Genomic DNA, 27,353 nt, shown 5'->3' with positions numbered 1-27,353 from the left:
CAACAGCTTCAGTGATTGATCGTAGTACTGACATTAAAAATGAGTATTACATTTGACGTAAAAACCAAAACAAGCCAGTCCACTGTCCTTACCCAAGTGTGTGGGGCTGGGCTTTCCACTACTGCGAGCAGATTTGGAGGTTTTGCTTTTGAGCCTTCGTCGACCTCCAGCCATTGCCACAGCAGGGGAGAAGACAGAAGGAGGAGGAGGTTTTCCCATCCGCGTGAACAGGGCCTCTATCTCCTCTTTCTGACGAGTCTGCAATATCTGGATCTCCATCATATGTCTGTGAGCCGGACAAGACATAGTCATGTTGAAATATTTCTATTAAGCTGTGAAGTTACACTCAGGAAATAAAGGTAGTGTGAAGATGGATTGTGAACATATGACATACTTTTCCCTGAGACGGCTAATTTCTTTTTGCAAAGCTTCGTCCTCAGTCTCAGAGTCGTCGTTATTGTCGCTACTGTAATGTGTGTGTGCGTTATGAGGATCAGATGTTGAGGATGAGGGCCCATTCTGCATACTGGAACCATGTGATGGACTGGAGCCTGCTGCTGGAGCTGGGGTCACTGAAGGAAATTAAACACATGAGGTGTTACAGATAGAGTAGGTTAATAATAAAGATTGCGCTACATTGGGGGGTTAAATAACAACGTCACACCAATTGGCCATTTAAGTGACACCACTGCACAACCCTGCGGCGAATCGCTGGATCGCTTCTTCTGGTCTAAACCTGCCCTTACACTATCAAACATTATTCAAGCTACGCAAATTTGCTAAACCTTGAATCTGGTACATACCTGTGACGGAAAAACGTCCCACTTTAGAGCCAGTGCTTGGCCCAGATGTGGCGTTTGTGCTCGTGGAGACTTGGAAGCGCCCAATAGTGGTGAGCTGACTGGCAGGACCAGCAGAGAGGGAGGAGACTTCATTTATTGCATCAGTTTCACAAACTCCTTTGGCCAGAGAGGATGACCGGTGGAGGGTATTTTCTGGACTTGAGGGGGAGGAGGAGGAGGAGGAGGAGGAGGAGGAGGAGGAAGAAGAAGAAGGGGAGGTAGAGGATGACGCAAGGGAAGAAGAGGAAACAATGCTTGAGGGATCTGGAATGCTGCTGGTCACACCATCGGTAGCAACAGACACCTGGGAAAGAGAGGAGAAATTTCAATGAACTAAGCATGAGGTTTAAGAGGTTAAGCTGTTTTTTGACTCAATTAACCAGACACATTTTTAGCTGTGACTTAAACTTACTTGGAAACGTCCCAGAGTGAAACCAGCTGCTGGAGGCTGGACTCGGTTACCTCCCTGAACAGTCTCAGGGCTCAGAGCTCTCCTCAACTGGGCGTCCAAATTACCCAGGGGTTTCTGTGACTGTGGAGTCACACAAACAGGACATCTAAATAGTACTTATTGTTCATTTACACTAGTTGTTAAACACTTAAAAAGTAGTAGAGCAGGTAGTATTACAGAAACATAGTAGACCTCACCTGATTTGGTCCAGGAAAAGGAGGTGCAAGTTCAGATGGAGGTGTAGCAGCTTGATCAAAACCAGTAGGTAAAGTCTAAAAAGTATAACAAAGAGGGAAGTCAAAATATTATTATAGCAATAAACAGCATTTCGGATTCATTCTTGGATGCTGCAGTTTTCACTAACCTGTGCCCTGGGCTTAGTTGGAGGCGTCTGTCCTGTTGAGGTAATGCCCTGTCCTGGTGTGGTTGTGGGACCCAGGACACCCTGCACCCCAGAGGTGAGGGGAAGGTTAGATGGGGGCACCAGGGCAGCTCCAGGTGGAGGAGAAGAAGTCCCAGTGGGAGGAGAGGAGGTGCCTGTGTTCGGATCAACTGACGCAGAGCTCTGATCTTTAAAGAGGGACCGTAGCTTCTTATCCAGAGCCTGGATATCATCTCTGCCAGCAGTCTTGTTCTGGAGCTCAGCCCCCTCGGACTCCGCTGGCTGTGGCTGGACCTGGCTCTGACTGGGTAACGCAGTGGGAGGAGGGGGCTGAGCAGAAACGGGGACAGGCTGAGCCTGGGAGGTTGTCACAGGCTGAGAGGACGAAACAGCACTATTATTAAAAGGCTGCTGCTCTGTAGCAGGGGCAGTGCCATTACTACTGGATGTAACACTAGCAACAGGAGAGACAGAGACAGAACTACTGCTCAGCTGAGGCCCAGGTACTGCGGGGACGGAGGTCTGCACTGATGGAGGACAAACGGTGGAAGATGTAGGTGGGATGTTGGCAGCTGGTGGAAGCTGCGACGGGGCTGGTTCATGGGATGACTGAGGAGGTGGACTGGGATCACTGGTGATAGGAACTGGAGTTTGGGACTGAGTGGATATAGGTGGAGGGGAAACTCTCCCAGTTGAGGGAGGTGGTGAGGATGTTGCAGTAGATGTGAGAGGCACGCCAGGAAAAGTAGTACTAGCAGTGGAAGCTACAGCTTCTGGGGGAGCCAGGATATTTTTAGAGTTTGGGCCGAGTCCAGCCTCAGTGGCCAGGGCAGTGCCTGCTTCTAGCTCAGCAGCAGGGGGATCAAGGGTGTTGCATCTCTCTACACGGGCCTGCTTCATTTTGCTGAATGCCTGCTGGAGAGTCCCAGATGGAGCAGACAGAGAAAGACCCAATGGCATAGAGGGAGCTAGAAAAAATTAAAAAGAGGAATCGTTTTATGAAAATGATTTCAGAAACTGAAAAAAATAAGCTTATGTGAACTGTGAACAGCTTATGTGAACTGTTGTGTAATACTACATAACCAGCAAAAACCTTGGAGTTTTTATTTTTCCATTACACTTTGTTTTGTGCCTTGCCAAGGTTCAACTTCATTTGGTTCTCCCCCTTGACAATTTTCTGTACCAGAAAACAGTTTAATCTCACAGGGAATAAAACAAACTTTTCTCTCACCAGGTTCATCGCCAAAGGAGGTATTGGCAGAAGGAGTGCCAAAGAACTGTTCTTTAAGACGAGACTCCGGCACTGGGCTGACTATAAACCTCCGTCCTGCCGAATGCACCACCTGAGATGTAGTGCTGGGGGAAATGCCTGAGAGAAAGGTCAAAAACAAAAAAGGTAAGATGCGGAGGTGGACTTCATAAAAATCAATAACTGGACTGGAGCACTGCATTTCTGGCTAAAGTATGTTCACCTGGCAGCATGGGAACAGACAGCACAGGCTGTTGTTGGTGATCACTCATCTGCAAAGAGACAAAATAGATGTGGTTATGTCTTCAAGTTCAGCAGGTGAGGTTTAAAATGTCATTATGGTCAATATGATGATGTGTAGTAAAGAAATACCTGAGGAAAGCCTTCCTTCATGCCCTCTCCTTTCTCATCAGCCATTTCTATGACTTCACGGATCTGCTCGATGAAGGACTCCCGCTCATTCTCCAAGATGAATACACTCTCAACCTGAAACAGAAAGAAGTTCAACTACTGTATCTATCTATCTATCTATCTATCTATCTATCTATCTATCTATCTATGAGAACGTTCCACAGAATGGTCTAGAATGGGACTTGGACTTGGTGTCATTGGTTGATGCAGCAGATATTAAAAAGGACAGCGGTAAAAAAAATAAAATGACAAGCAGCTTTGTTTTCTGTTCAGTTACAGTGGATTGTCATTGTCAATTGCCAAACAATGGGAGTCTTGTGAATGGCAGCCATGCAAAAGAATATACCGTATGAATACATGGCATGAATTATACACGTCAGTGTCAGGTGAAAACCTTGTATGTCCAAAACCGTTGTTTTTCAGGAAATGAAAAAAGGCTAATTTGAAAACATTTTATTGAGGTATTTACCTCAGATGAAGTCAGATTTAATTACTTTGTTTCTGTTGAAATATTTGTAAAAGATATAGACATATGTAAATGGTGAGCAATAGCATTGTTTTATGAAAAAAAAAAAAAAATGTAAATGATGAATTATGGGGGTGCCTGGGTAGCTCACCTGGTAGTGCGGGCGCCCATATTATATATATATATATATATATATATATATATATATATATATATATATATATATATATATATATATATATATATATAGATAGATAGAGGTTTACTCCTCGACGCAGCCTTTGCTGCATGTCATTCCCCTTCTCGCTCCCCTTTCAAGTCTAAGCTGTCCTATTCAAATAAGGCCTAAAAATTCCCCCAAAAAATTATCTTTAAATGACGAATTATGGAGATACGAGGTTTCTGCCCGACAAAAATGATATATTTATTGTAACAAACACAACCATAGGACATCTAACATTTCCTACATGTTTAGGGGCAAAAGCTACAGAACCAGTACTACCATGATCTGTGCAATCTCCTCCGGATTATCACCATCAAGGTCAAACTTGAAGGTCACCATCTTCCTGTTGTGTGTTTCCAGCTGACACTCCGCTACTCGGTCTCCCACGTTAGAGATCTGCCAAACATTCGTTCAGGTTAAAACCGTTTCATGACAAAGAGCTAAAATCTATATGAATATGAGCGAACTCATCAGTTCAAATACGTACACTGAGAACATTTAGCTTGGCCTTTGCAGTTTTGTCATGGCGGGAGCGGCTGCGTACAGATCGCCGCTGGTGACGTTTCAGTGAGCGTCCCTCATGGCGACCCCCTGATGTAGAACTTCCATCATTGCCGTCACTAAGACCTGATGCTGCATCTGACAGACAGCTGAAAGAGAAACGGGGCCCATGAGAGAGAGAGAGAGAGAGAGAGAGAGAGAGAGAGAGAGAGAGAGAGAGAGAGAGAGAGAGAGAGAGAGAGAGAGAGAGATCGGACACAAGTGTGGTGCTGGTGTTTTTTTTCTAATTCTTTTTAAAATAACTTTCTTCTCACCTGTCTACAGATGGTGGCACCAGAGGAGAGGATCCTGGCTGCTCTGCTGGTGCTGACTGAGGAACACTCGCAGGGGCCTGAAAAACAGAAAACGTTGATAAATCAAGCACATCATGTCAAAAGTTAATCACAAAATGTTCTATTGTTCGTACATTACTCTTTTGAAATGGTTTAGGGACTTACACAGTAAACCGATGATCATCTACATGCCATTCACATTCGTTCAATTTTATTTTGGTAATTCATGTTGACCAACTACTGTATTTACAGGAAAGGAATGACTTAAACCAGACCATCCACCAGATGGAGTTGTTTAGCCAGGTAAAAGTGATATCTTGGTACAAACACGGATGTATTAAGAGAACGGGTACAACAAGCGCAATTATTATGCAGAATGTAAATATTGCTTGGTAACGGAGTTATCATTTCATTTCCTTCCGAATGTGGCCATTTTTCTCTGCTGTGCATATGGATATTAGGGGTGGGGAAAAAAAAAAAAAAAAAAAAAAAAATTGACACAGCATAGTATCGTAATATTTTCCGTGGCAATACTGTATCGATACACAGACGCCAAGTATCGATCTATTATTATATACAGTGTGTGTTGGTCCATTTGTTTGCTCGACAATCCCATTTTGTAGCAATGAAATTGAAGTGAGAAGAACAAACAGAGAAATGTATCTTTTTAGATAAAACAGATGTTGATAAAGTTTCCTTTTTGGGACATCATTTTATTTGGGAAAAATTTGAAGTTGGAAAAAAGGTAATAAATTGCAATATATTGCAGAATATTGCAATATGTTTAAAATCACAAAAATATCGTATTGTGACATAAGTATCGTGATGATATTGTATCGTGAGGCTTTTGGTGATTCCCACCCCTAATGGATATTAGTCACAATTATACAGGTTACTGCTGTTCTACCAATTTCTAGTTCCAGCCCCGTGGGTAGTTACAAAACGGTGACTTTGATAAAATGTCTAATATTCATTACATGCAGACACATCTATTGGGGGTACTGTTTTCATGGAATATTTTAAGCTCCAAATAAAACACAAACGCTGTTTTAAGAACAGAAGGATAAGAAACTGTTTACGATTGCTTTTTGATAACAATTTAACAGTCCTGAAAAGAAACACTGTTCGATGTTCTTAGATATTTTGGTCTGAGGTCGGGTAAATGTGGGTGAAAAAAACAACAACCCTCTTGCAGCTTGATAAGAACTGCCCTTGATATGTTCATTGGTGCTCCATAATACAATTTAGATAAACAATAATGTGTTTATTTGATTAAATATAAATCCTCTAAAATAATATGTAAAATGTGACCTAAAAACATTTTGAATGATGAATGAACACACTTCAAGAAACAGGAAGTGTAAGGTGTGAACCAAATGCTTCACACCTGCCCTACATACACCTACCCACACAATCTTGTTTTGTGATCTATAGAGTACCTGCAGAATAGAGAAGCATGAGGCCTGATAGAGGAAGAATAGGTGCTCCGCGTTGAGTGGAGGTGACAGGATAGAAGGACTTGGATCATTGGCCCAAGACTAAGAGTCATGCAGGAATGAGTAGCATGCAGAGAGCAAGAGTGGAAGAAAAAAGGGGAGAGCCACGGTAACGAGAGTTGTGTGTCCAGAGGGGAAAAAAAAGAAAATAAAATAAAAGAAAAGAAAAATGCAAACATAAAAATGGACAGCATGAAATCCATACTATAGTAAGGTGAAGAGATATGTCTTAAAGCAAAATCAAATAAATGTGCATGTTAAGTACGAGTAGGGGTTGTGTGTGTCACCTGTAGCTGCTGAACTCCAGTCTGTGCCTGCGGTAGAGTGGAGCTCTGAAGAGTAGTGCTGCTCTCTGACTGTTGCTGCTGTTGGGAGGGAGAGGACTGAGAGGATGGAGGTATCATCACTTGCTGGGTGGGAATCTGTAAAAATAAAAAAGGGATAAAGAGGGAGATGCAGAAACAAGAATAAAATCAGAGAGTTCTGAGGGTGAGATAAAAGCTAGCACACGTTTATAGTAGCATCTTGGCAACTTGCTGAAAATATTTAAGAGATTTACTTTGGCTCCTTTACAAACCTACATGCACTTACCTGTTGGATAACATGGCTGCATAACTCAGAGCATTTATCCATTTGACAGCAGTCAAGTTATTCATCAGTCAACAATGTCCTCTCTACAGTTTATTTTAGAGACAGGTTTTAAAAACTACTAGATTAATTATTTCTTTCTGGATACCATTAAGTTCCAATTTTTTAAAAGCCTACTATAATTAGGTCAAAACTTTCCAACATCTGTGAAAATATAGACAATATGTTTATTTTGTTTCCCAGAAAGGCAGTGGGTGTGCAGTGGTAACAGGAAAATGGGACATTTTATCTACCTGAGGGGGAAGCGATGGTTGGTAGTAAACTCCATACTATAAGAAACAAAACATAACACAAGGTAAGAGTAGGAATCTTGAGAATAAAAAGAAAACTAAGGAAGATATAACAGAAGAGACTGGAAAACGGGATTCAGAAAACTGAGCTGCTTTCAAAGCAGCCGTCTGAAGCAGAGAATATAAGGGTGTTAAGTCAACTTTATAACGCTCTGACAAACTGTGTATTTGCTGACCTTGAGTGGTTAAAGTTCACATTTGCTGCAGTGAAACAGAAGTGTACTCAGGGTGCGTTCAGTACAACCTGACATTACTATTAGGTTAGTTGTTAGGTGCAACAGATTTGAAACTTTTAACTAGGGGTCAGTAAAACAAAGCTTTTCAATTGGTGTGAAGTTACTCTTTAAAGACATTAGGACATGCAGTACAATGTATACCTGTGGAGGTGTCAATGGAACAGACTGGCTGCTTGGCGCAACAGGAACAACTTCAGGCTGGACACCTTGCATCTGGGGTTGAACCTTATGCACCACAGAGAGAAAACGTGGTGAAATAAGGCATCAAAGAAATTAAACAGATAGAGGATCAATTTCAAGACCACAGAAATATAGCTCAAGGGGCACATGTATAACACAGAGTAGAAATGGTAACTGTTCAGGGAAAAAATCTGAACCGCTTGGTCCGCTAGATATAGTTCGGGGCATGTATGTATAAAAAATAAAGTTATTGGGGGAAAAAAGCCTTGCGCTGTAGTGAAACCTCAGGTGGCAATGCCCCCCCTCCCCCATGTAATAAAAACTTACCAAACTGAAAACTGTGACCTAAAACCGTGATATGAACTGAACAATATACCACCCGTATCAAACACATCAATAGTAGTCTGTCTGTAAGTTTAACAACTTGATTTAAATATATACTTTATTCTGAGGCGCACCACAATCCAATCATCTGATTCAGATTCAATATTATGTCCTTTTTTCAACATCACTCACCACTGACAACTGCTGTTGTTGCGTGTGGTCATTTTGTGTCTGTGGGAGTGACACCTGGGGCTGAAGGTGATGACTGGGAGGAGAGCTGTAGGATATTCCAGACTGAGGAGGCTGGACCTCAGGAGGGATGGTGGAACCAGGTAGTCGGTCTCCCATGTGACTGGCTGTAAGAGGTGCACAAGAAGGTTCATTTATGAAAATACTCCAAATGTGCTCACCTTCAGAAACCAAACCATTTTATTATCATGCAGTAGGCTGTAGGTGCATTCGACTATAAATCATCTTTGATACGCACCTCCTCCAGTGTGCTGTAGTTGTTGGTGTTGGTCAGTCTCAGGCTCCTCAGACTCTAGCTGGATGGTGGCCACACTCTGACCCTGAACTGGGACTTGCCCAGTTGACTGGGGGATATAAGGGACACCCTGTGCCATGCTGGTCAGTTGCGTTGATTGAGGAGTGTTATAGTTAGAACTCTGAAGGCTCTGCTGTGATGCAGGTTGGGCAGACATCTGTGTGCTGTGTTGGTTTGGTTGTGGAGGGACATAAGCAGCAGGCTGTGGCACTGGCTGTACCTGAGGCACCTCTGTGCTTGACTGTTGGCCTGGTTGCTGTGCTGGAGGTAACTGACTCTGCTGTTGTTCTTCTTCTAGCCTTCTCTTCTCCTGATTTTCTCTGACCTTTAAAACGGTCAGCAGCAAATGTATTAAAATCCCTCAAGAGCACTGACTGACAGCATCTAAACATCACAGCACATGCAAATAAAAATCATGAATAACATTAGATGCATTATGGTTAGCATGTAAATACCTGCTGTCGCTGTGCTCTCTTGCGACTGATTAGAGACACCCTGTCCTTTATGGCCTTCGCAATGGTCTTGTGGTCACCTTCGCATACATAACCAGACTCGACCTACAGCACAAAGACATGACGTACAATTCAGCAATGATCATTTCAAAGTCTGAAATTAAAAACCAACAACCTTTAAAACTATTTTTTTCATTTGTAATGCAGTCTTTAATTGTGACAGTGTTATTGAAAAGACTGATTAAACTATTAAAAGTTAAATTCACCATTTCCTGAGCCACATCCTCTGGGACGTCTTTGTTGAGGTCAAAAGAAAACTCAATAGCTTCGTTGTCTTTGTATTTTCCCTTGAGTTTCTTCACATCCTCAATTCTCAGCCACAGCTTAATATACTCCATCTCTCCATCATCTTCTTCCGCCAACTCCACACGCACCCCTGTGTCCTCCTGGAAGAAGGCGTGGTTCAGAAGGTCCTTGATCGAGTACCTAAATAGAGGGAGACAAACAGTTAGCAGATATGTGTTTTCCTGGAGAGCTTTACTACCCTAAACTGGTTAAATGTGCTCTTAAGTTCAAGACCTCTCATCCTTGTTCTGGCGAATGCATCCCTCGATGATCTCCTTCACTTCAGGAATGGCCACCTTGTCGAAGCTGCCCGGCTTCACCCCCTACAGGAAACACAGAATCCTGAATAAGAATGGTTCTTCTCATCTGACCTTTTCTTAATACCTTGTTGTCTTTTTCAGCTCAGAGGCTCTACATTCGTACCACAAAGCAACATCTTACATCCCAGATGACAGGGAACTTTACACTAACTTCCTCTTTCAATTGTGCATTGGAATGAATCTCAAAAAAGCCACAGTATGTGGAAGGGGTTGCCTCTAAAAAACTATGTTAAAGAATGTTCAAAGGATGGCATGCTTTCTACCGGGTGGCATTTAAAAATTGAAGAATGTCAAGTAATAGGAAAAGGAGGGCATAAGTCAGTAGAGGACCGCTGTCGGGAGTTGATGAATTGAGTAAATGGCAATGGAAAACTGCATGGTGCTACAGGAAAATGGAGGACTGGCTTAACAGCTGAGCTGAATGACAAAACAGGAAGAACAGCCCATCTCCCCAAGGAACAATACAGTAAAACCAGAAACCATGTGATACTAACTAAATGTAGGCTCAACACCACGATAGCACTTTATTTCTCAATTGAGTCAACTGCTGCAGTATGAGTATTTGCTATTTAGATGCTATTTGTAGCCCATAAAGAGAGCTAAAAAACTCAATACTTAGCGAACAGAAAAATCGTCTGTTGGGTCATGTAGCAAAACGTCAGTATTTATACTTTTCAGTTAATGATAGACTAAGGGTTTAGGTATAAATTTCAAGGCCCATTTTGTAGACACTCAATTCAGGTTTAACCTCTTCATCTATGAGACGCTTGTAATTGCAAGAGTATGACTCACATCAGTGACTATGTATGAATATACTAAAATATGTGGGTGTTTTTTCCTATGACAGCCTTTCTGTCATCATCACAAGACAACCATTATCCATCAGGAAAATAGCACGCCTCTTATCAATCATCCACACCTCAGGTCTGGGTGCTTAACCAACATATACCATAATTCAAATGGAAAGACAAAAGAAAACCGTATGAGGTGAAGCAAAGAGGCTTGTTAAACATGTTTCTCTTGGAGGTTTTCTACGTGTGTGGGTTCTTCAAACAGGGCAATATGGAATAATCTAGAACATACAGGAATACACTGAATTTAAGAGGTGAAATACAATAGAAGATATAAATGTAATGTAAGCTTGATAAAGAGGTGACAGCAGAAATATAAATTAATTCCAGAATGGGACACTAGCCTTCTTAGCACATAGGAAGATGTGAAGGCAGGGCAGAGGGGTGACATGGAGGGTTGATAAAAAAGACTTACGCTGGTAACTCTGCGGTAGATCTGTGCAGCGTTCTGGCACTCTGAGTAAGGATACTCTGAGGTGGCCATCTCCAGCATGCACATTCCAAAGGCATACACATCCACTGACTCGTCGTACTTCTCTTCATACATCTCAGGCGCCATGAACTCAGGGGTACCTTAAATCAAAACAACTATTCAGAACTCTCGAACTCCCTTACTGATTGAGTGGGCTTCTCACAACCCATTGACCCTCTGCTCCTCTAACCCGTGACGGGTTGAGGAAGAGGAGGATGAGAGGAGTGACCAGCCTGCTGACATCTCCTGGAGTAGAACCTGTGAGGTGAAAGTTGGAAGAGAGAGAGAGAGAAAAAAAGAAAAGGGGGAGGAAAGCAAAAAAGAGACAGAAAACAAAAAAGGAGGGAGAGGCTGGGCTCAGTTAGACTGCAGAGAAGAAAGCACGTGTTTGTCTGTGTAAGACCCTAACATGTTGGGATATAAGAATGTGACTGAGGTAGCCAATGTGCAGAACACACTTAGGCAAAATGAATGTTATTTGCAATGTTCAAAAGAATAATAGTCAGGCCAGAATACAGTGTAATTTGTCCAAAGGGACGTCAATGATCTCTGCAAGAGAATAAGGACTAGCTATGGAAAAAACTTTTGTCAAGACCTTACCTTACAACCACATTGTCTTTCATAGTACACTCACCTTTCCAAGTCTGACTTACCATCTCTCCTTGACCTGCTGGAGGAAACCGTTATGGTCAAGGCTGAGAGAAGCAGATCCCATAGCTAGTTACTGTGCTTAGCAGTGCGTCTTTGCACATTGGCCTTGTTCTAATAATTGATCAGTTCACATTTAATCTCAGGTCTTACACAGAAAAACTGGTTATTTGAATGTAATTGCTTTTTATATTGATGTGTGTTACAGCACACTGTCACACTTACCAGGCCCATAAAAGTTCATACTTACTCAATGACCAGCAGTACCCTATTCATTCCAAACAGCAGAATGGGGCACAGCTGAGGCTAGAGCCTACATTTTAAAAACATACCCAAGAATGTGAAAGTAAAAATAATAACAAAATAAAAACAAATAAAAAACAATGGCAAAAGGCTGACAGAGAGAAAGTGGGGAGAGTTCCCTGGACACAGAGATGGATCAAAAAGATTCTGCAGCCCTGCAATATTTATAAAAGACAGTAAGAGACAAACTACAAAAAAAAAAAAAAACCTGTTGAGGCAAACCCATAGAAAGAGATGTTAAATATTATAGGTGTAACTGGCAAACAGACCACATATTTCCAAACCACAGAACAAAGACCAGTCTAAGACAGAAGCAAAGGCCATACCTTTAGCCATGGCCAGGTTAGCCTGCAAGAAGGCATGACAACTATTAAAATAATCATATTAATATTTAATAGTATGAGAAACGTTAGGCGCTACTTACATTCAGTAGGTGCCTGGGAAAAAAAACTCTCTTTTTTTGGAGAAACATAGAAATATTCTGTACAATGACCAACTTGATAGAGTCACTGTGCGAGTGTAAAGAGAGAAAGCCTTGTGGTTATCTGCCTAAGATTACCACAGTATTTGGCCTCCTTTTGAGCTGTGGTTTGAGAGACAGCTGAAACGCTGTGGTCTGTTTTTAAACCACATCGTCAGTAAAACAAGCCAAAGGAAAATACCCTCTTTAAATACCATCATTTCAATTCAAACATAAGCAACAAAAGGTACTGCCCCACAGCAGGACAGGGATCAGAAGGTAGAAATTACTTTGGAGTCGTACCTATAACACTCTTGGCAAATGATGCACGCTTGAGTGTGGCCAGTCCCAAGTCTCCAATCTTGACAGATCCTGTTGGGCCTGTGATGAAAATATTGTCGCACTTAAGGTCCCTGTGGATGATGGGGGGAGCCCGAGTATGAAGGAAGTGGAGCCCCTTGAGGATTTGTCTACACCAGCTCCGCAGCACTTTAATTTTCATCACCTTGAACCGCTTCAGATATCTACAAGAGAATAGATCATAATTTTTACACACACAGAACTAATAATGCTAGCAGCATTTGTAATTTAAATGTAGTAATTCAACTTTTCTGTACACTTTTTAATAAAAGCACCTAACAAGAGCAAATGCACTTGAATTTTATTTTAATTGTACTAAGAAATGAACATTTTATAAAATGTTGACAAATTACATTACATTAGCAGATTATACAAAGTTCAACAACTATTATATTTTTTTAATGATGAGACAAATGTTCAGAATATTTATAATCAATTGTAAAGACGATTGTTTTTATCAAAATGGCACAGCCCTAATGTATAAGGTATGTATGAGTTCTGTATTAATGTGTGTGTTAGCTCTGGCGAGTTCGAGACTCACGTTTTGAGTGTGCCAGAAGTCATGAGTTCAGTGACCAATACAATGCACTTCCTGCCTTTGGAGGGTCCTTCCCAGGAGTCGTAAAAGCGGACAATGTTGGGATGCTGTAGTCCCTTTAACATTCCTGCTTCCTCCTTAAAGCGCTGCCTCTCTGTCTTTGAAAGCTTACGATCCTGCAGGAGACAAAAAGAAAATACTTAAAGATTTCATACATCACAAAAGGACAGCAGTATTAGATATACAGAACATTTTTAACAATGCATTAATGACCAACACAGTAATGTGAAAATATCATGATGAAGACTATCAATACAAACCAAGTAAAGATTTATTTTATTTCTAACCCTAACCCACGAATGTGCCCATGATCCATAAGAAAACATTTTTAAATCTACCGTCAACTTGATATTCATTTAACTCAAACTGAATAAAATGCCTTTGAAAGTTTAACAGTAAGGTGGTGCAATTTACATTTCCTTCTACACACACAAAATTGCACATATACTCTGGCAAGAACAAATAAATCCAGTTGGGGGCAGAGGGATGTGGCCCTTTTTTCTCTGGCAAACTACTGTGAACCAAATTAAATGTGTCTAGCTTTGTCCTAGATACCAAGAAAACTAAAATGGCCACAGCATGACTCAGAATTAGAGAAGATGAGGACATAGTGGACTATAATCTCAAACAAATAAATAAATCAGGCTTGTTACACCAAATCAAATCTGTCCTCTTTGCAAACCTTTTTACTATACAATACAAGCTTAAATCCTCTCAACAGACACACATTACTCTAGCAGGTTTAAGTAGGTTTGTGGGAAAAATAAATAATCACCACAACCAGAAGACAATTTCAATTGACCCTTCGCTAAGCCCCGCCCTCCTTAGTTACTGTTGCTACGCCTGACAAGCTTTCGTGCCTGGCACGTCTATTACAGTACGTATGCACCGGTGTCAGACATTCCCAAGGAGATAATTAGTAATTTGTGGCGAACAGGTGAAATATCTGAGAGAGCAAGACAAAAGGGACTGCAGTATGCATTCGAGGGATATATCCACGATGTAATATGCAACCGATTAGAGAATAATTTCATCAAAATTGAAGCTAAAGCCTATAGGTCCCAGCGCAAGCAGCAGCTGCCTCATACACTGACCATTCAAATGGTAAACACACAAATTGAGGAACAGCTATTTTCATGCACAGCAGGGTAAGTTACATTTGAAAATACTCTAATAATTATAAATCAAACAGCTTATCCATAAATCTTGTGGAATAAACACAAGACATTAGCCTGACCACTTTGCAATGATAACATTCTCCTGCTTATATTTTTAGCGATTAACAAAATGCTGAAATATATTTTAAAGTATGTCAGTGAGCTTCCGTCTTTAATCATCTTATTTTACGTTCAAATATATGTATTATGAACAAAGAACTGTCATTATTTCCAAGCAATGCTGTGCTGAGTTAGCTAGCTAGCTAACATTAGCGTGTTCTTGCCTTGGAGCAAACGTGGGTGTTTTTGTTAATCCTGTCGACATTTAGTTGTGAATGGGACTCCCACACTGCTTGATCCACGCCCGGCATTTCTCCCCTTGGGTTTTAGGTTTCGGGAAGGGAAAAAATGTCACTACCCCAGCCAAACTTTTAGGATACCGGGTATCAGATTTGCACAATCCATATGCACAACGCATGGGCATGTTTCCCTCACTCGAAAGCTTGACAGAACTCCCGTGCCTAGTTACGGTTGCTAAGCCACGATTGGCCTGTGGCGGTTTTCGGGCGTGGCTTAGCGAAGGGTCAATTCAATATACATTATATCACGTTAAGTGTTAACATGTGGAAAACCACCGGTTTTGGCGTTTCAGTAAATGTTCATCACAACGTTATAATGTATGTAAATTGATTATTTATTTGGAGAGTAATTCTGGATTGTTTTTTGTTAATTTAGACAAAACTGTGTATCATTATTTACAACAGAATGATGGACTATAATTAATATTATCATTGACATATTGCCCAGCCCCTTGGATATCAACTGTATCTGCTATGAGGCTAATTTTGTGTTCGGCATTGCCTGTATTCTAAACAAAGCTACAGATGAGTCAACAAATGTCTGGCAGCTGATGGGTTTGTCAATGAATCATAGCAAATTGTATGCAAAGCTGATAGCATTGTTTGCCAAATGGGATTTAACATACCATAAACTGAGCAACGCATAAATAAGGACTGGCAATAAAGCATTTTGTAGGGTCTGAGTAATAACGAACATTTTTGGAATTTGTAGAACCGCCCTTCTCAAGTTCCATTAGTAATTCCTGGCATGACCTACATTTACAGCATGCATGACTATAGATTAGCAAGCCCATGCAAGTTAGACAAGCCCAGTGAAACCCTGCAAGCAAAGATCTCCCTTAAAACCCTGAGGGACCTGGCCATGGGCCAGGCAATTCAGTCCATTTGTGATTGGGGAGTAAGGATTTGACTTTGTGTGTTAGCAAGAGATAGAAAACCTTCAAGTGACTGACATCATCAAGTTCAAGAAAAAACATAACTGAAACTCCTACAGCATTTGTGGGGGGGTATTTTGAAGGTTTAAGGTTGAATGTTTTCAATGTCTGGGTGCAACATAGGGCAGACAAAATCAGAAGTAAGAGAGAAACATATGTTAACAATCAGAGAGCAATGTCAGGAAACAGAATGTGAGGAAAAATGGGCAAGTAATGGAGGCTCTACCGTGCACTTGAATCAACTGACCTACTTTCCAGTTCCAGTATCTAGTTTCTATGTAGTATTCAGTATTTATCTATTGGGGCAGTGGTTCCCCTCTCTTTCTGCGTCATGCAAAAAGATCCATGGCAGCATAAACCTAAAAATTCCTAGCTTAGGGTCTACGGCACACCAACCCCCACAAATACCTAAACTACTGTATTTATTTCCACTGTAGGCACATTGCCACATTGGTAACTCATCTAAAACAAAAATACAAGTCCAAACTTACCCTGTAAGGCATTGACACCAAGAAACCCTACCCTTTTAACTTTTTGTCATGATTACTCAGCGTTAAGGACAAACCAATAACATATAACTCTCTTACCATTTTAAAGTACGCATTGCACCCAGTGACTGTAAAAATCCTGCAGGAATTTACGATCTTGCAATCAGACACACATCACACTCCCTATGACTGACACCGAAAGTGCTCTTTGGCTTGTGCCATGTCCTGCTGTTAATAACACTTGGAACAGTGCATGGTAGTCACCGGTAAGGTGTTTACATGTTGTTTGAGAAATTGGGGTATTGCCTTAACCCAAATATAATCGTTTTTTTAAACTGCATGTAAACGCACTGACTGTAAATCACATCTAATGCCAGTTAACGACAGTATTACCAAAGCTGAACAAAAAATACTGCTTCTAGGCAAAGGCCATCATAAATTACCCAACAATCCTAAAAATAGACTGGTTATAGGTCTGTGATTATGCCAAGAGATGGCTCTGCCAGGTCCCTGCCCTGAGGCCTGCTCTGAGGTTGACACTGAGGGCTCAATGAAGCCCTCTGGGTAAAATTTGTTGAGATCTGGGAATTGGCGGATGGGCCTGAAAGCCAAGAAGTCATGTTAAACAGTTCCACCCTTAATGTTACTTTGCAAGTGCAGCATGCCACTGTTGAAAGAGGTTTTTGGCGTTCTGATGACACTGTGACACATGCCCATTAGGTCAAAGATCACCATGATTGTCAGCAGAAGACAGCATGATGCATCCATTTCACAGTATGCCAGCATGACTATTCATCTAACTTTAATGTGGTAGAAAACTAGGTATCCGCTTCAAATAGTTTAAAAAAAAAAAAAAAAAAAAAAAAAAAAAAAATTAATTAAATAAAGGGCCCAAAAATCCACAAAGAGAACCACCATAATAATAAACGGTGAAGGCACATTGCTTAAAATCTGCATTGTTAGATGACAGCCACTAAATGTTCATCTTTTGTTCTGTGCGATTTTGTTGATTTGTGTGAATCAGAGGCTTCAATAAATACATGATTTCCTTTTTCAAGCAAGAAGCTTCCAACTGTCTTATCTGGAAAAAGCCTATACACACTTTTTAATCCACAGTAGGGTTGGGCGGTAATACGGTATACCACGGGGTCTAAAAATAGCAACGGTATCAGTTTCAATACAGTCATTAAAAAATATGCATTGCACTTATATAGGAGACAAGGAGTAAATATTAAAGTGTGGTGACCCGCAAGTAAGACTGAAAGAGACATTCACCAAGGTACTGTACCTTTAAGGGAGAGGTGTTATGATATACGAGTTCCGGGGCTGAATTATGTCAAACAACGACGGTGGTGAAAATGCTGTTGCTGCGGCGGCGCCAGCCACTGCTAGCGGCGCGGCTAATGTCGGTGCTATCTACGCAGCCACCATCAAGTTACCGGACTTTTGGCAGAACAACCCACGCCCGTGGTTTTAGCACATCGAGGCCCAGTTCCAGCTGAGAGGAATAACACAGGACGTTACAAAAGTATTTCCACGTGGTATCGGCCTTAGATGTCTCAACAACAGCCGGGGCTATGGCGCTGGTCCTGACACACCAACCAGACGGGCCGACCGTCGGCAGAAAAGCCAGTCGGACTGATCAGTCGGGTCCCGAGGTCCAAAAAATGCCTCAGAACACACTGAGGCGACGCCGACTTGAGCGTACGCTCTGCGCGTGCGCGAAACGTAATACGTCTCCATAGCAGCAGGCGGCGCTGCTCTGTATTGTTTCCATTAACAGTCTGATTATTTCCCAGAAAATGAAAACTTGCAGCTGATTGGACGAACGCGTCACGTAGTTCTTTTTTCACCGGAAATTCACAGCCAGACTGTCATGGCGGCTTGTTCAGAATACGATCTCATGTTGTACTAAAATAGTTCACTGAAACGTGTTTCTGAAAACATTTTAAGCGAGAAATAGGCCGTGCAGTTTCTGAATCTGTCTTCATTTCAGATTGACAAAGGTCAGTTTAAAAGATTTTCGTCAGATTTTGAGCGGCTCATCCGCTCCCCATTTCCGGGTGAGTCCCGACTGCCCTGTCCCCGACTGAACATGTCGGGTCGGCCCAAATGAATGCCGACGGCTCCTCGGACGGCCGACGGCACGGGACACACAGAACAGACTCGAGTCACGACCACGCCAGACGGCCCGACGCCCGATTATCGGGCTGGTGTGTCTTCTCTTTTAGAGGCTCCTCCGGCTAACGGCAAGTACGACGTAGGGCTGAACGATTAATTGCATTTGCGATAATATCGCGATATGTTAAAAGGCTGCGTCACATGACTCGCAAGAGCAAATCAGTCTGCACTCCGCAGAGAAAGCATCAACTAGCACACTAACGCTACACTGTACCTTGAGCTGATTTCTGTCATTCAAACAACTCAGAGTTGTAGTTTAAAACTTTTACAGCCATTTTAATAAAATGAAGGGTTTTATTCTGGTTCGAGTCCATACGTGCAGTTAATGGATACAGACACGCAGAACTGAAGGCTCGGTTGGCAACTAGCTCTGATTAGCGGTTAGCTCCGGTTAGCTCCGTTATAAAGATATGAGTGGAGGAGCTGCCACTGAGAGGGGTAACAACCAGACTCTGATAAATGACGTTCAGGGAGCTTTCACAGCAGCGTGGCCGCGGTGTTTCAACGGTTTTATTAGTACAGTTAATCCCACGGCAAGAACACCAACAACTAGCTAACGCAACGATAGCCTCTCTCAACAAGTGCACACGGCAGCACGCAACTTCCCGAGGGGGAGGGGCTGGAGGCAGCTCCTCTGTGCACTGTAAAAAAAAAAATACACTGTTGTGTGTGTGTGTGTGTGTATGTGTGTGTACACTATAATTTTACTTTTTTAACTGTCTAGTATGTAATTGTGTGTTGTTCATACTATAAAATGATTTATTGTTTGTCTTTGTTGAATAATACAGAAGACAAAGCTTAAAAAAAATAATCGAAATCGCAATATTTGGGAAAAAAAAATCATTCAGCCCTAGTACGACGCACTCAAAACATTCCTGTTGGAACTCTTTGAACTGTCGGAGCTGGAGAAAGCAGACCGCCTGCTGTCCCTGAACAGCCTTGGCGACAGCAAGCCGTCCAAGTTAATGGAGAGCTTCCAGCACCCGTGCGCACCGCAGTGGCCTGCTCCCCCCTCTCTTCCTCCAGAGTTGTTGTTATGTTATTATTGTTTCAGTATTAGTGCTTGGTATTCAGTTTCTGAACGGTGCACAAGCCAACAGTTTGGTGACGCCATCTGAGCCTTACGTCATCATTTTTAATTAGTCACGGTAATACCGTATACCACGGTAAAATAGGGAGGAGGTTTGACGGTATCAAAATTTGGATACCGCCCAACCCTAATCCACAGACAATGTATATGTAGACATACATATAGTGCATTACACCACTATAGTCTATATAATTTTGTGCCACTTCTTATGGTTAATAAAAAACATCTAACAGCTTATTGGCTGATGAAGCCCTAAAGCCAGGGTCAGGCTACGAGAGTTTGATAAGGTTTTATAATATATTGCAGCACTGATTATTTTTCCCAACATAAGTAAACAGTTCAAGTATTGCTGCTTGACAGTAAGAGGTTAGCTACTGCTCAATTATTTACTGGTTTCATTGAGAAATGCTGGAAATGAAATTAGGAATTTGACTTTACAAAATGTGATGTTTCTTGCTGAATTTGTTGTATATAACAAACAGAAATAAGCAATACATATTTAAAATGTTATAGTAAACATAAAGACCACCAATCATGAAGACGAGTCACTATGTTTAACTATTTCTGTAAAGTGTGTCACTCCCAGCGGATGCCATCAGCCAGCTGGACATATCTTCTAAAGGATGCCTGGGGTTTTTCTTCCTCATCTTTCAATGTTTGGCTTCAGCCAGTACTGGAGAGGAAGGATATGGGGAGGCAGTGAGTGGAAGATGAAATATTAGAAGATGGATGAGTGAGCAAGAAAGGGAAGACTCCTAAATGTATTCCTTTTCTTTCCCTCGACTTCCTCTCTGTGGTGACCTACTTATTGTTCAGACATGCCTGCAACGTGAGATCCGAAACAAATGTGTGGATTCATGAGTGGGTAAAAACGGTGGGACGCCTAGAAATTCTTAGACGATTGTGGACAGATGGCCTTCCAGACTGAATAAGCCAGGGCCATTTTATTTAAACTTCACACACTAAAGTGTCTAGCCTTGATTGAGGCACAGCTTGAGGAAAGCTAAAGCGAATTGGTTGGTCCATCAGTCAAGAGTGAAATATCTCTGAAGAACTTGTCATGACATTTGGTACTAAATTTCCACTTGTGTAACACTTCAGGTTTTGACAGCACACCTCACGAAACAACCTTCAGGTTGAACTTTAAGATTAAAGAGTCATTTCAGTTTATAATAAAAAGTCATCAAATATGCAGGTCGCACATGCGCAAATAGTTAAAATACTCGCACTATCACAAAAAATGGTCGCAATTTTTTTCAAACACACCAAATTTCCAGTGAACATACAATTAGCAAGGCTGATTACGTCCTGCATCACTGATTCTGACATCAACAGGAAACAAAACAATAAGTTAATTAACTGGATGAGCCCTTACTCCTTTCTCAAAACAGTGCAATCATAACTAATCTGAAAGAATTTGCTTTTTAGGAGGATAATTGCATTTTGCATGCAATCAAAGTAGAAAAGGGTCAATATACTTCTACTCCTGTCAAAAGCACCTAAGAAGAAATGCCTGTAATTATATGAATGTTTGTAAAGGCACTGAACAATTCAAACTAAACTGAAGGAGCATACAGAAAATAATGTATTTTAACATTATATTCCACTAAAAATGCCTTTGAGATGTATGGGGAACATAACATTAGCACTTAAGTGATCATGGGACAGCTTTAACAACCATGTGAGGGGGGATTTCAGCTTCTCATGTGTAGCTGAACCGTTTCTAGCACTGCAACTCTTGCGTTGACAGAGGAATGAAGGGGAATGAGAGTATCAGGTTGCATGTTCATATTTCAGAACTGACCACCTGCATAAAAGCAAAGCCGTTTTCTCATTCGACTGTAAAATATTTCTATAAATCACCTCTTTGCACTGAAACAGTCTCCCAATAGTGTTAACCGGCAAAGACCTGTCTAGATCCTACACCAAGTTTAGGCGATTCTCAAAAGAGAGACAGTTAGCCTACAACTTGCCAATATGAGTGAATCGTTTCCTACAAACCACACAAACAAGACGGGTATATTTTGGTTTCACCGGAAGTCACAGGAGACCACAGAAACCTTTTTTTGTCCTGCAACATACAGATAAGTCCCCCAATGTTTCACCAATTAATTACTCAATCAACAGAAATGCATTTTTCTCTTTAGTAACCTGGCTCTATAATGTGTTCATTTATCATTAGTTGTCGACCTAATACTAAACAATCAATAGCATTAAGGTGCAGCGTTAATCTCATATCTACCTCACATACCACAATATAGCATCTTGCCATAGATGAAGTCAAACGTATAATAAAGTAAAGAAACTATGTGCAATCATTGTAGCAATGTAAAATATCACATAGCTTTCTGTGCCTCTACAATAGTTGGCAAATAAGATGATATTGTAGAATAAAGTTTAGACAAAATAAGTTCAAGTATCCAGACTTATAGTATAATCTTAACAAACAGCGATAGGAAGGCATAGTTATATTTTAATGGGATTAAAAAAATAAAAAATTTGGGAAAATGTAAGAAAGTTAAGAGGGCGGCGGTTGGACTGATAGTTTAGAAGCAGGCCTTGGCAGGCCAGCCTTCTGCTATTCACACAGGAGATTCCTCTCTTAGGAATGTGACCCATTTTACATTGACACAAGCATTCAGCAGGAAAGCACAGAGCATGCGCATGATTCGGTCTGTGTGAGGGGGGAGGGGCATGTGTCTGCAATCTTCACATTGTTCTGAAACCAGTGTGCATGTGTATTTATGGTTGTATATGCTGCCGTGTGAGGCCTATCCCTCTCATGACAGGGTGAAAGCGTGACAATAAAAGCAAATATTCACGTGGTGAATGAGGTCAAACTTTGCTTTGGACCATGTTACTGCTTTAACTGGACAGACGGCAGAACTACAATTTTTTCACAAGCATTTTTAAGAAAATCACTAACTATTGGTCAGAAGCTAATTGAAAGCAAAATGATGGATTCTTTAATACAGGAAAACGGTATTAGATAATAAAATGTTGAATAATTAACTTAAGTATATAAAGGCTTAAAAAAAATCTGGTCGTGTTTTTATGAAGTGTAAGTAAATTATTACTACTGTGGCCGCATTTGGCCCTGGAAATTGCAAGAATTAAATAATTACCAATGGCATTTTACCCTAATGGAATTTTACTGACTTTGATGGCAGTTTAGATATGCTACATCTTCAAAAGGTGTTATACTAACCTAAATAATAGATCTCACCTTTTGCTGACAAGAATTTGCTCAGTTATAACTTTTAATGTATTGTTATAATTCAGTGTAAAAACTAATAAGGAAAATCATTATCATAATATCAATTCTGCAAACTACGAGTGCAATGAAACAAAGTCTAACCCTGAATTAGGGCTGGGCGATATGGAGAAAATCAAATATCACGATATTTTTGAGCAAATACCTCGATATCAATACTGCAACGATATTGTAGTTTTGACTATTGGTGCTTTCACAAAATATTTACACAATGAGATTTTTGATAAATAATCATCAGTAATGTGGATATAATGACTAAGTGGGTAAAGGAAAATAATAGATCAGTTATAACTGTAAGTCTGGTAAGTTCAGAAAATGACATCACTTTACTGTAATGCAGCCTTTAAAACCAGGAAAAGACAACACTTATGCCATATTACGATATCCAAAATCTAAGACGATATCTTGTCTCATATCACAATATCGATATAATATCGATATATTGCCCAGCTCTACCCTGAATATAGTCAAAAGGTAATTTCCTGTGTCTGAAGTGTTGTGTATCCACTAGTCATCGTGCTAAAAACATTTATTGTACAAGCCTTGCTAAGTTCTGGTAATTTGCCAATGTCTTGTGGTGAAGTAGACACTTTTCCTTAAGACATTCAGTCTTAAAAATATATTTTGCCGATTTAATTCCCGCTCTGTGTCATAGCAGTGTGGGAAGTCATCGGGTGGATCTCGGCAGACGTCCACTGCTCCGGTCTTTGGGGAGTGACTAGCGCCATGGAGGGAAGCCAAACACAGTTCATCAAGACACACCGCCCACACAAAGATGACACAGAGCTGATTTAAAATTGGCAAAGTATCTCTTTAAGTGCGGTCATGCCAACCTGTATGGACTGCTGCGCACACAAAAAAAATGTGAAATGCTGACAAATGCAATGCGAGACGATCAAACGGGAAATGCTAGCCTGAACAAAAGGAGAAGATGACACCTGCAGTAGGAATGAAACCGTAAGGGTGACTCAATCAAAAGAGCATTTATGACTGACAGCGAGTGATAGCAATAGCAACGATGGAAGGTAAGTTATAAGAATAATGGCTATACAAATTTCATACCTGCAGCTCACACCAAGCCACCTCCACTGTGGTCTCAGTGTCCAAGCCCTTGTACACAGTCTTGAAGGAGCCACGTCCAATTTCTATATCAAACTTTAGGAAACGCCCATCTGGTGATGTTCCCACTGCTTTGGTCTCTGCCTCTTCGATGTCGTCCTGCACTTTTTTCTCAGCTTCTCTCTGCTCTGCCTCTGCTCGTGCCTTGGCAGAGTCCTTATCTTCTTCCTCCTCCTCCTCCTCCTCCTCCTCTTCTTCTTCATGATGAACCTTCACCTCAGTGGTGCTTTCAGGTTCTGTTTGACTTGGCAATTCTGTTCCTAAGCCTGGTGCGGAGCGGGCTGCTAACACCACCTCTCCATCACAGGTATCTTGTAAAATGGAAGGCTCCTTTTCTGAAGGCACTACATCCACCTTGGCTATTCCTTTTCCTTCTACTCCTCCTCCACTGTCAGTAGACTCCACATTTTGAGCTAAAATTGGTTCAGCCCGCTGCAGATGACCAGTAGCAGCAGCCAGTTGCTGCTCGGGGGCGGCTTCTCGTAGGTGAACCCGTTGAGGTGCGGGGATGGGGATCTTGCTGGGTAAAGGGAGGGCCAATGCAGTAGCATTGGAATCACTGATGACACTGCGGCGCAAGAAACGGTGTTCAGGGTTACATCGATCCCGCTCCATGGTGTGATGCCGGCGTCTCACCTCTGTTGGCCGGCACTCACTCACCATCGAATCTGAACCAGAACTGGGGCCATTTCCACTCTTTTGAGGGGGAGCCAGGAACTTCACCATTTTGTTGTCTGGCTTTTCCGACATCCCACCACCCACACTAAGAGTAAGGGTGTACAATAACTAATTAAAATAAGTATACTTCCATATCCGGCATATAGGCTTATGTAAGCAGTATCGATCTGTGTTTGAAAAGAAAAAAAGTCTAACAACTTCTACCTTCAGCTCTCTTTTTTACTGCTCAAAGACAGTCTTTATATATATAGTGCAGAGATTGGAGGTGTAGAATGGGAGGTGTTCTCTTGTAAATGGTAAAAGATTGAACACCACAGCAGAACACAGAGTGCTGATGTTGATACACAAGTCTCTTTAAGTCCACACCATCCATCCTGCAAGACACAGGGTGCAGCTTCTATCAAGCATAAGGAATCACTGATGAGGAAAAAAACGTCCACAGCCCACAACAGTCACGAACGTCCTACTGTAGGCAAAGGCAGGAAGGCCAGACACTTGGAATATGCTCCAGTCCAGGTTCACTGCAAGAGAAAAAAAAAAGAAAAGCTGCCTGAGATGTTTCAAAAAGTAACAAACATTGTCAAATGTCAACAAGATCTGTAAGAGACAAGCCTAAGTGTTCCCAAGTAGAATTTACAGTATGCATACAGTTTAATAGCATTGCTTTCATAATTTTGTGATTCACATTTGATGTGAAGTAGAAATTTGTCTTGAAGGTAACCCTCTTTGATAAAATGTGCTGTCTTGCCAAATACATATGAAATAAGGCACATGCATGCATTTACAGAGGCTTATTTGAAGGTCCAATCAAAATGTTACTGTATTTCAAAGCTGTGCCCATTTGGTATAAAATGCAACTAATTTGTTTAGTAAGCATTAAGTGTTTATATTTAAGTATATAATAAATAAGTATTTATAAGCATGTAATGTGACACAAATCCCAAATGCATTCTACAGCCCTTCAGAATGACACTAAAGTTTCATTATTCTTACGTTCGTTTGAGATCATAAGTAACTAACTGAACACAGTTGACAGCTGATTATTCCTGTCTCAAGTATAAACAGGAAATCACCAACACCTATACTCATGTTAGTGATATTGTCTGAATAACTAGTAATAAGTCAATTGTTAAAACCGCTTCTGTACAAAGTTAAAGCCACACAAAGATATAACCCTGCCAAGAAATAACGATAACTGTAGATGCAAAGACTGGTGCAACGCGCATGACTATTTTTGCATGTATTTATATAGCCATCTAACGTTATAAACTGCTATTGTTGCAGCCATTACCAGGGTAGTCTACCACAATGTCAAAACAAAATCCGGGCATGTTAGCAGCAATAACATCCCGATACATTAGAAAAACAACGACGCGACCTATTTCAATTAGTAGCTATATTAATTAACGTAAGCCTTGTCTTACGTTTATTTCTCTACCGCCTTATAAGTGACACCACAGCCATTTGAAATGGCAACATCGACCATACAAAGCAAGGAGGAGCAACGGCTCTTTGTTAGCTTGCTAACAAGCATAGCTAGCACAGAGCTAGTTAGCTGGCAGTAGCTAATCTTTAACCAGTAAAACGTTAACCGACGACGAATGATTTCCACGTCACGTCGTCTTAAAATAAATATAGTCCGCCTCGTAGTTAGCAATTCAGTTTAACGTTTAAGGTAATTTCACATAGCTAGCTATTGTTGACATTTTAAGGTATCTGTAAGCGTTAGCAATTAACACTAGCGTGTAGCTACTCCATATGGACAACGTTACCGTATCCAGGGCCATTCCCCATCCCGGATTGATTAACATTACAAGCCGTGCTGTAATACACCGGATACGTATGACGCCGGTTGGAAATCGACCAGCCTTTGCCACTGCTACCTAGCTAGCTAACGTCAGCTAGTCTGGCCTTTCTGATGGCCTAAAAAGCTAGACCCACCTCCTGGCTGTGCCAATTTAAAGCAATGGTATCTGACGCGTTAATAACGCTAACGCTTTGTTTGTTGTTATTACGCACTTTAAAATGAGATTCTCACTAGCTAGCTAGCTGGTTCACAGCGACTATTCGTAGCCGAGTGGTAAACACTTTTAAATGACACTTGTTTCGGTTTAATAACGTTGTGCTAGCTGCTGTTCGTTGAGTTGGCGATTCTGGCTTTGCTAGCTAACAGTTAGCAACATTTAAGCGGTGCCGGGTGGCAGATGGACCTACCTCTATATCGTAACGTTATCCACAATACAGCTGACAAGCATCGGCGTTTAAATTGTCCTTACAGCGTTAATCCGTTTTCGCATTTATAAAGGGGAATACGTGTACACTATTCTTAAGTGTCAGGCAGACACGTCATCTAATTAGTGAACATCAAAGTTGCGATTTGTGGGCTCAAACAAGCGGCGCTGTGGCTACATATTGACGAAGAAAACGGGTTTTTCCGGAAAGCGCCTGCGCCAATGAAGAATGATCTCATAACCATAACACACATACATAAATCACTTTGAAGCACCATTGTTGTATCAATTTTGTATCTGATTTCCTTATGACAATTGAGTATACGTAAATCAAAATCCATGTGAATTCAAACCATGTATAGGTCACATGTCACTAATTCTAAATGATATGATAAGCATATTCTAAATTAATTAATATTAATGAAGAAAAATCCTTTTGGGATACGTTAATGTAAGC

The 27,353-nt window shown here is 41.2% G+C and overlaps 1 protein-coding gene and 1 long non-coding RNA gene across 9 annotated transcripts in view; one reads left to right on the top strand and one right to left on the bottom strand.

Moving 5' to 3' along the window:
• The window catches only part of LOC116063065 (serine/threonine-protein kinase WNK1), a 29,300-nt gene extending 2,177 nt beyond the window's left edge, over window positions 1-27,123 (bottom strand). For 2 of the 8 annotated variants that reach the window (XM_036003775.1, XM_036003778.1), the window contains exons 1-26: window positions 26,880-27,123; window positions 23,931-25,186; window positions 13,328-13,500; window positions 12,730-12,950; window positions 10,959-11,116; window positions 9,607-9,695; window positions 9,294-9,513; window positions 9,031-9,132; window positions 8,519-8,900; window positions 8,224-8,387; window positions 7,669-7,752; window positions 7,235-7,270; window positions 6,641-6,775; window positions 6,297-6,395; window positions 4,840-4,916; window positions 4,512-4,674; window positions 4,304-4,420; window positions 3,297-3,410; window positions 3,148-3,196; window positions 2,907-3,044; window positions 1,658-2,643; window positions 1,491-1,565; window positions 1,255-1,374; window positions 804-1,146; window positions 395-572; window positions 93-286 (exon numbers count right to left, since the gene is read on the bottom strand). In XM_036003775.1, the coding sequence (XP_035859668.1) occupies window positions 93-286; window positions 395-572; window positions 804-1,146; window positions 1,255-1,374; window positions 1,491-1,565; window positions 1,658-2,643; window positions 2,907-3,044; window positions 3,148-3,196; window positions 3,297-3,410; window positions 4,304-4,420; window positions 4,512-4,674; window positions 4,840-4,916; window positions 6,297-6,395; window positions 6,641-6,775; window positions 7,235-7,270; window positions 7,669-7,752; window positions 8,224-8,387; window positions 8,519-8,900; window positions 9,031-9,132; window positions 9,294-9,513; window positions 9,607-9,695; window positions 10,959-11,116; window positions 12,730-12,950; window positions 13,328-13,500; window positions 23,931-24,737 (5,224 nt within the window). In that variant the 5' untranslated portion in view covers window positions 24,738-25,186; window positions 26,880-27,123. Of the gene's footprint in view, window positions 1-92; window positions 287-394; window positions 573-803; window positions 1,147-1,254; window positions 1,375-1,490; window positions 1,566-1,657; window positions 2,644-2,906; window positions 3,045-3,147; window positions 3,197-3,296; window positions 3,411-4,303; window positions 4,421-4,511; window positions 4,675-4,839; window positions 4,917-6,296; window positions 6,396-6,640; window positions 6,776-7,234; window positions 7,271-7,668; window positions 7,753-8,223; window positions 8,388-8,518; window positions 8,901-9,030; window positions 9,133-9,293; window positions 9,514-9,606; window positions 9,696-10,958; window positions 11,117-12,729; window positions 12,951-13,327; window positions 13,501-23,930; window positions 25,187-26,437; window positions 26,823-26,879 lie in introns of those variants that run through there. The other 6 variants (XM_036003776.1, XM_036003777.1, XM_031317923.2 and 3 more) reach the window with 6 other exon arrangements.
• LOC116063067 lies at window positions 3,472-3,901 on the top strand. Its single transcript, XR_004108172.2, has 2 exons — window positions 3,472-3,736; window positions 3,797-3,901. It is a non-coding gene; the product is annotated as an uncharacterized LOC116063067 (long non-coding RNA).
• Window positions 27,124-27,353: the final 230 nt, after the last annotated feature.

Source organism: Sander lucioperca, chromosome 7 (genome assembly GCF_008315115.2).
Source record: "Sander lucioperca isolate FBNREF2018 chromosome 7, SLUC_FBN_1.2, whole genome shotgun sequence".
Lineage (NCBI taxonomy): Eukaryota > Metazoa > Chordata > Actinopteri > Perciformes > Percidae > Sander > Sander lucioperca.
Note: the sequence above shows the minus strand (reverse complement) of the source record. Positions and strands in the feature narration are given on the sequence as shown.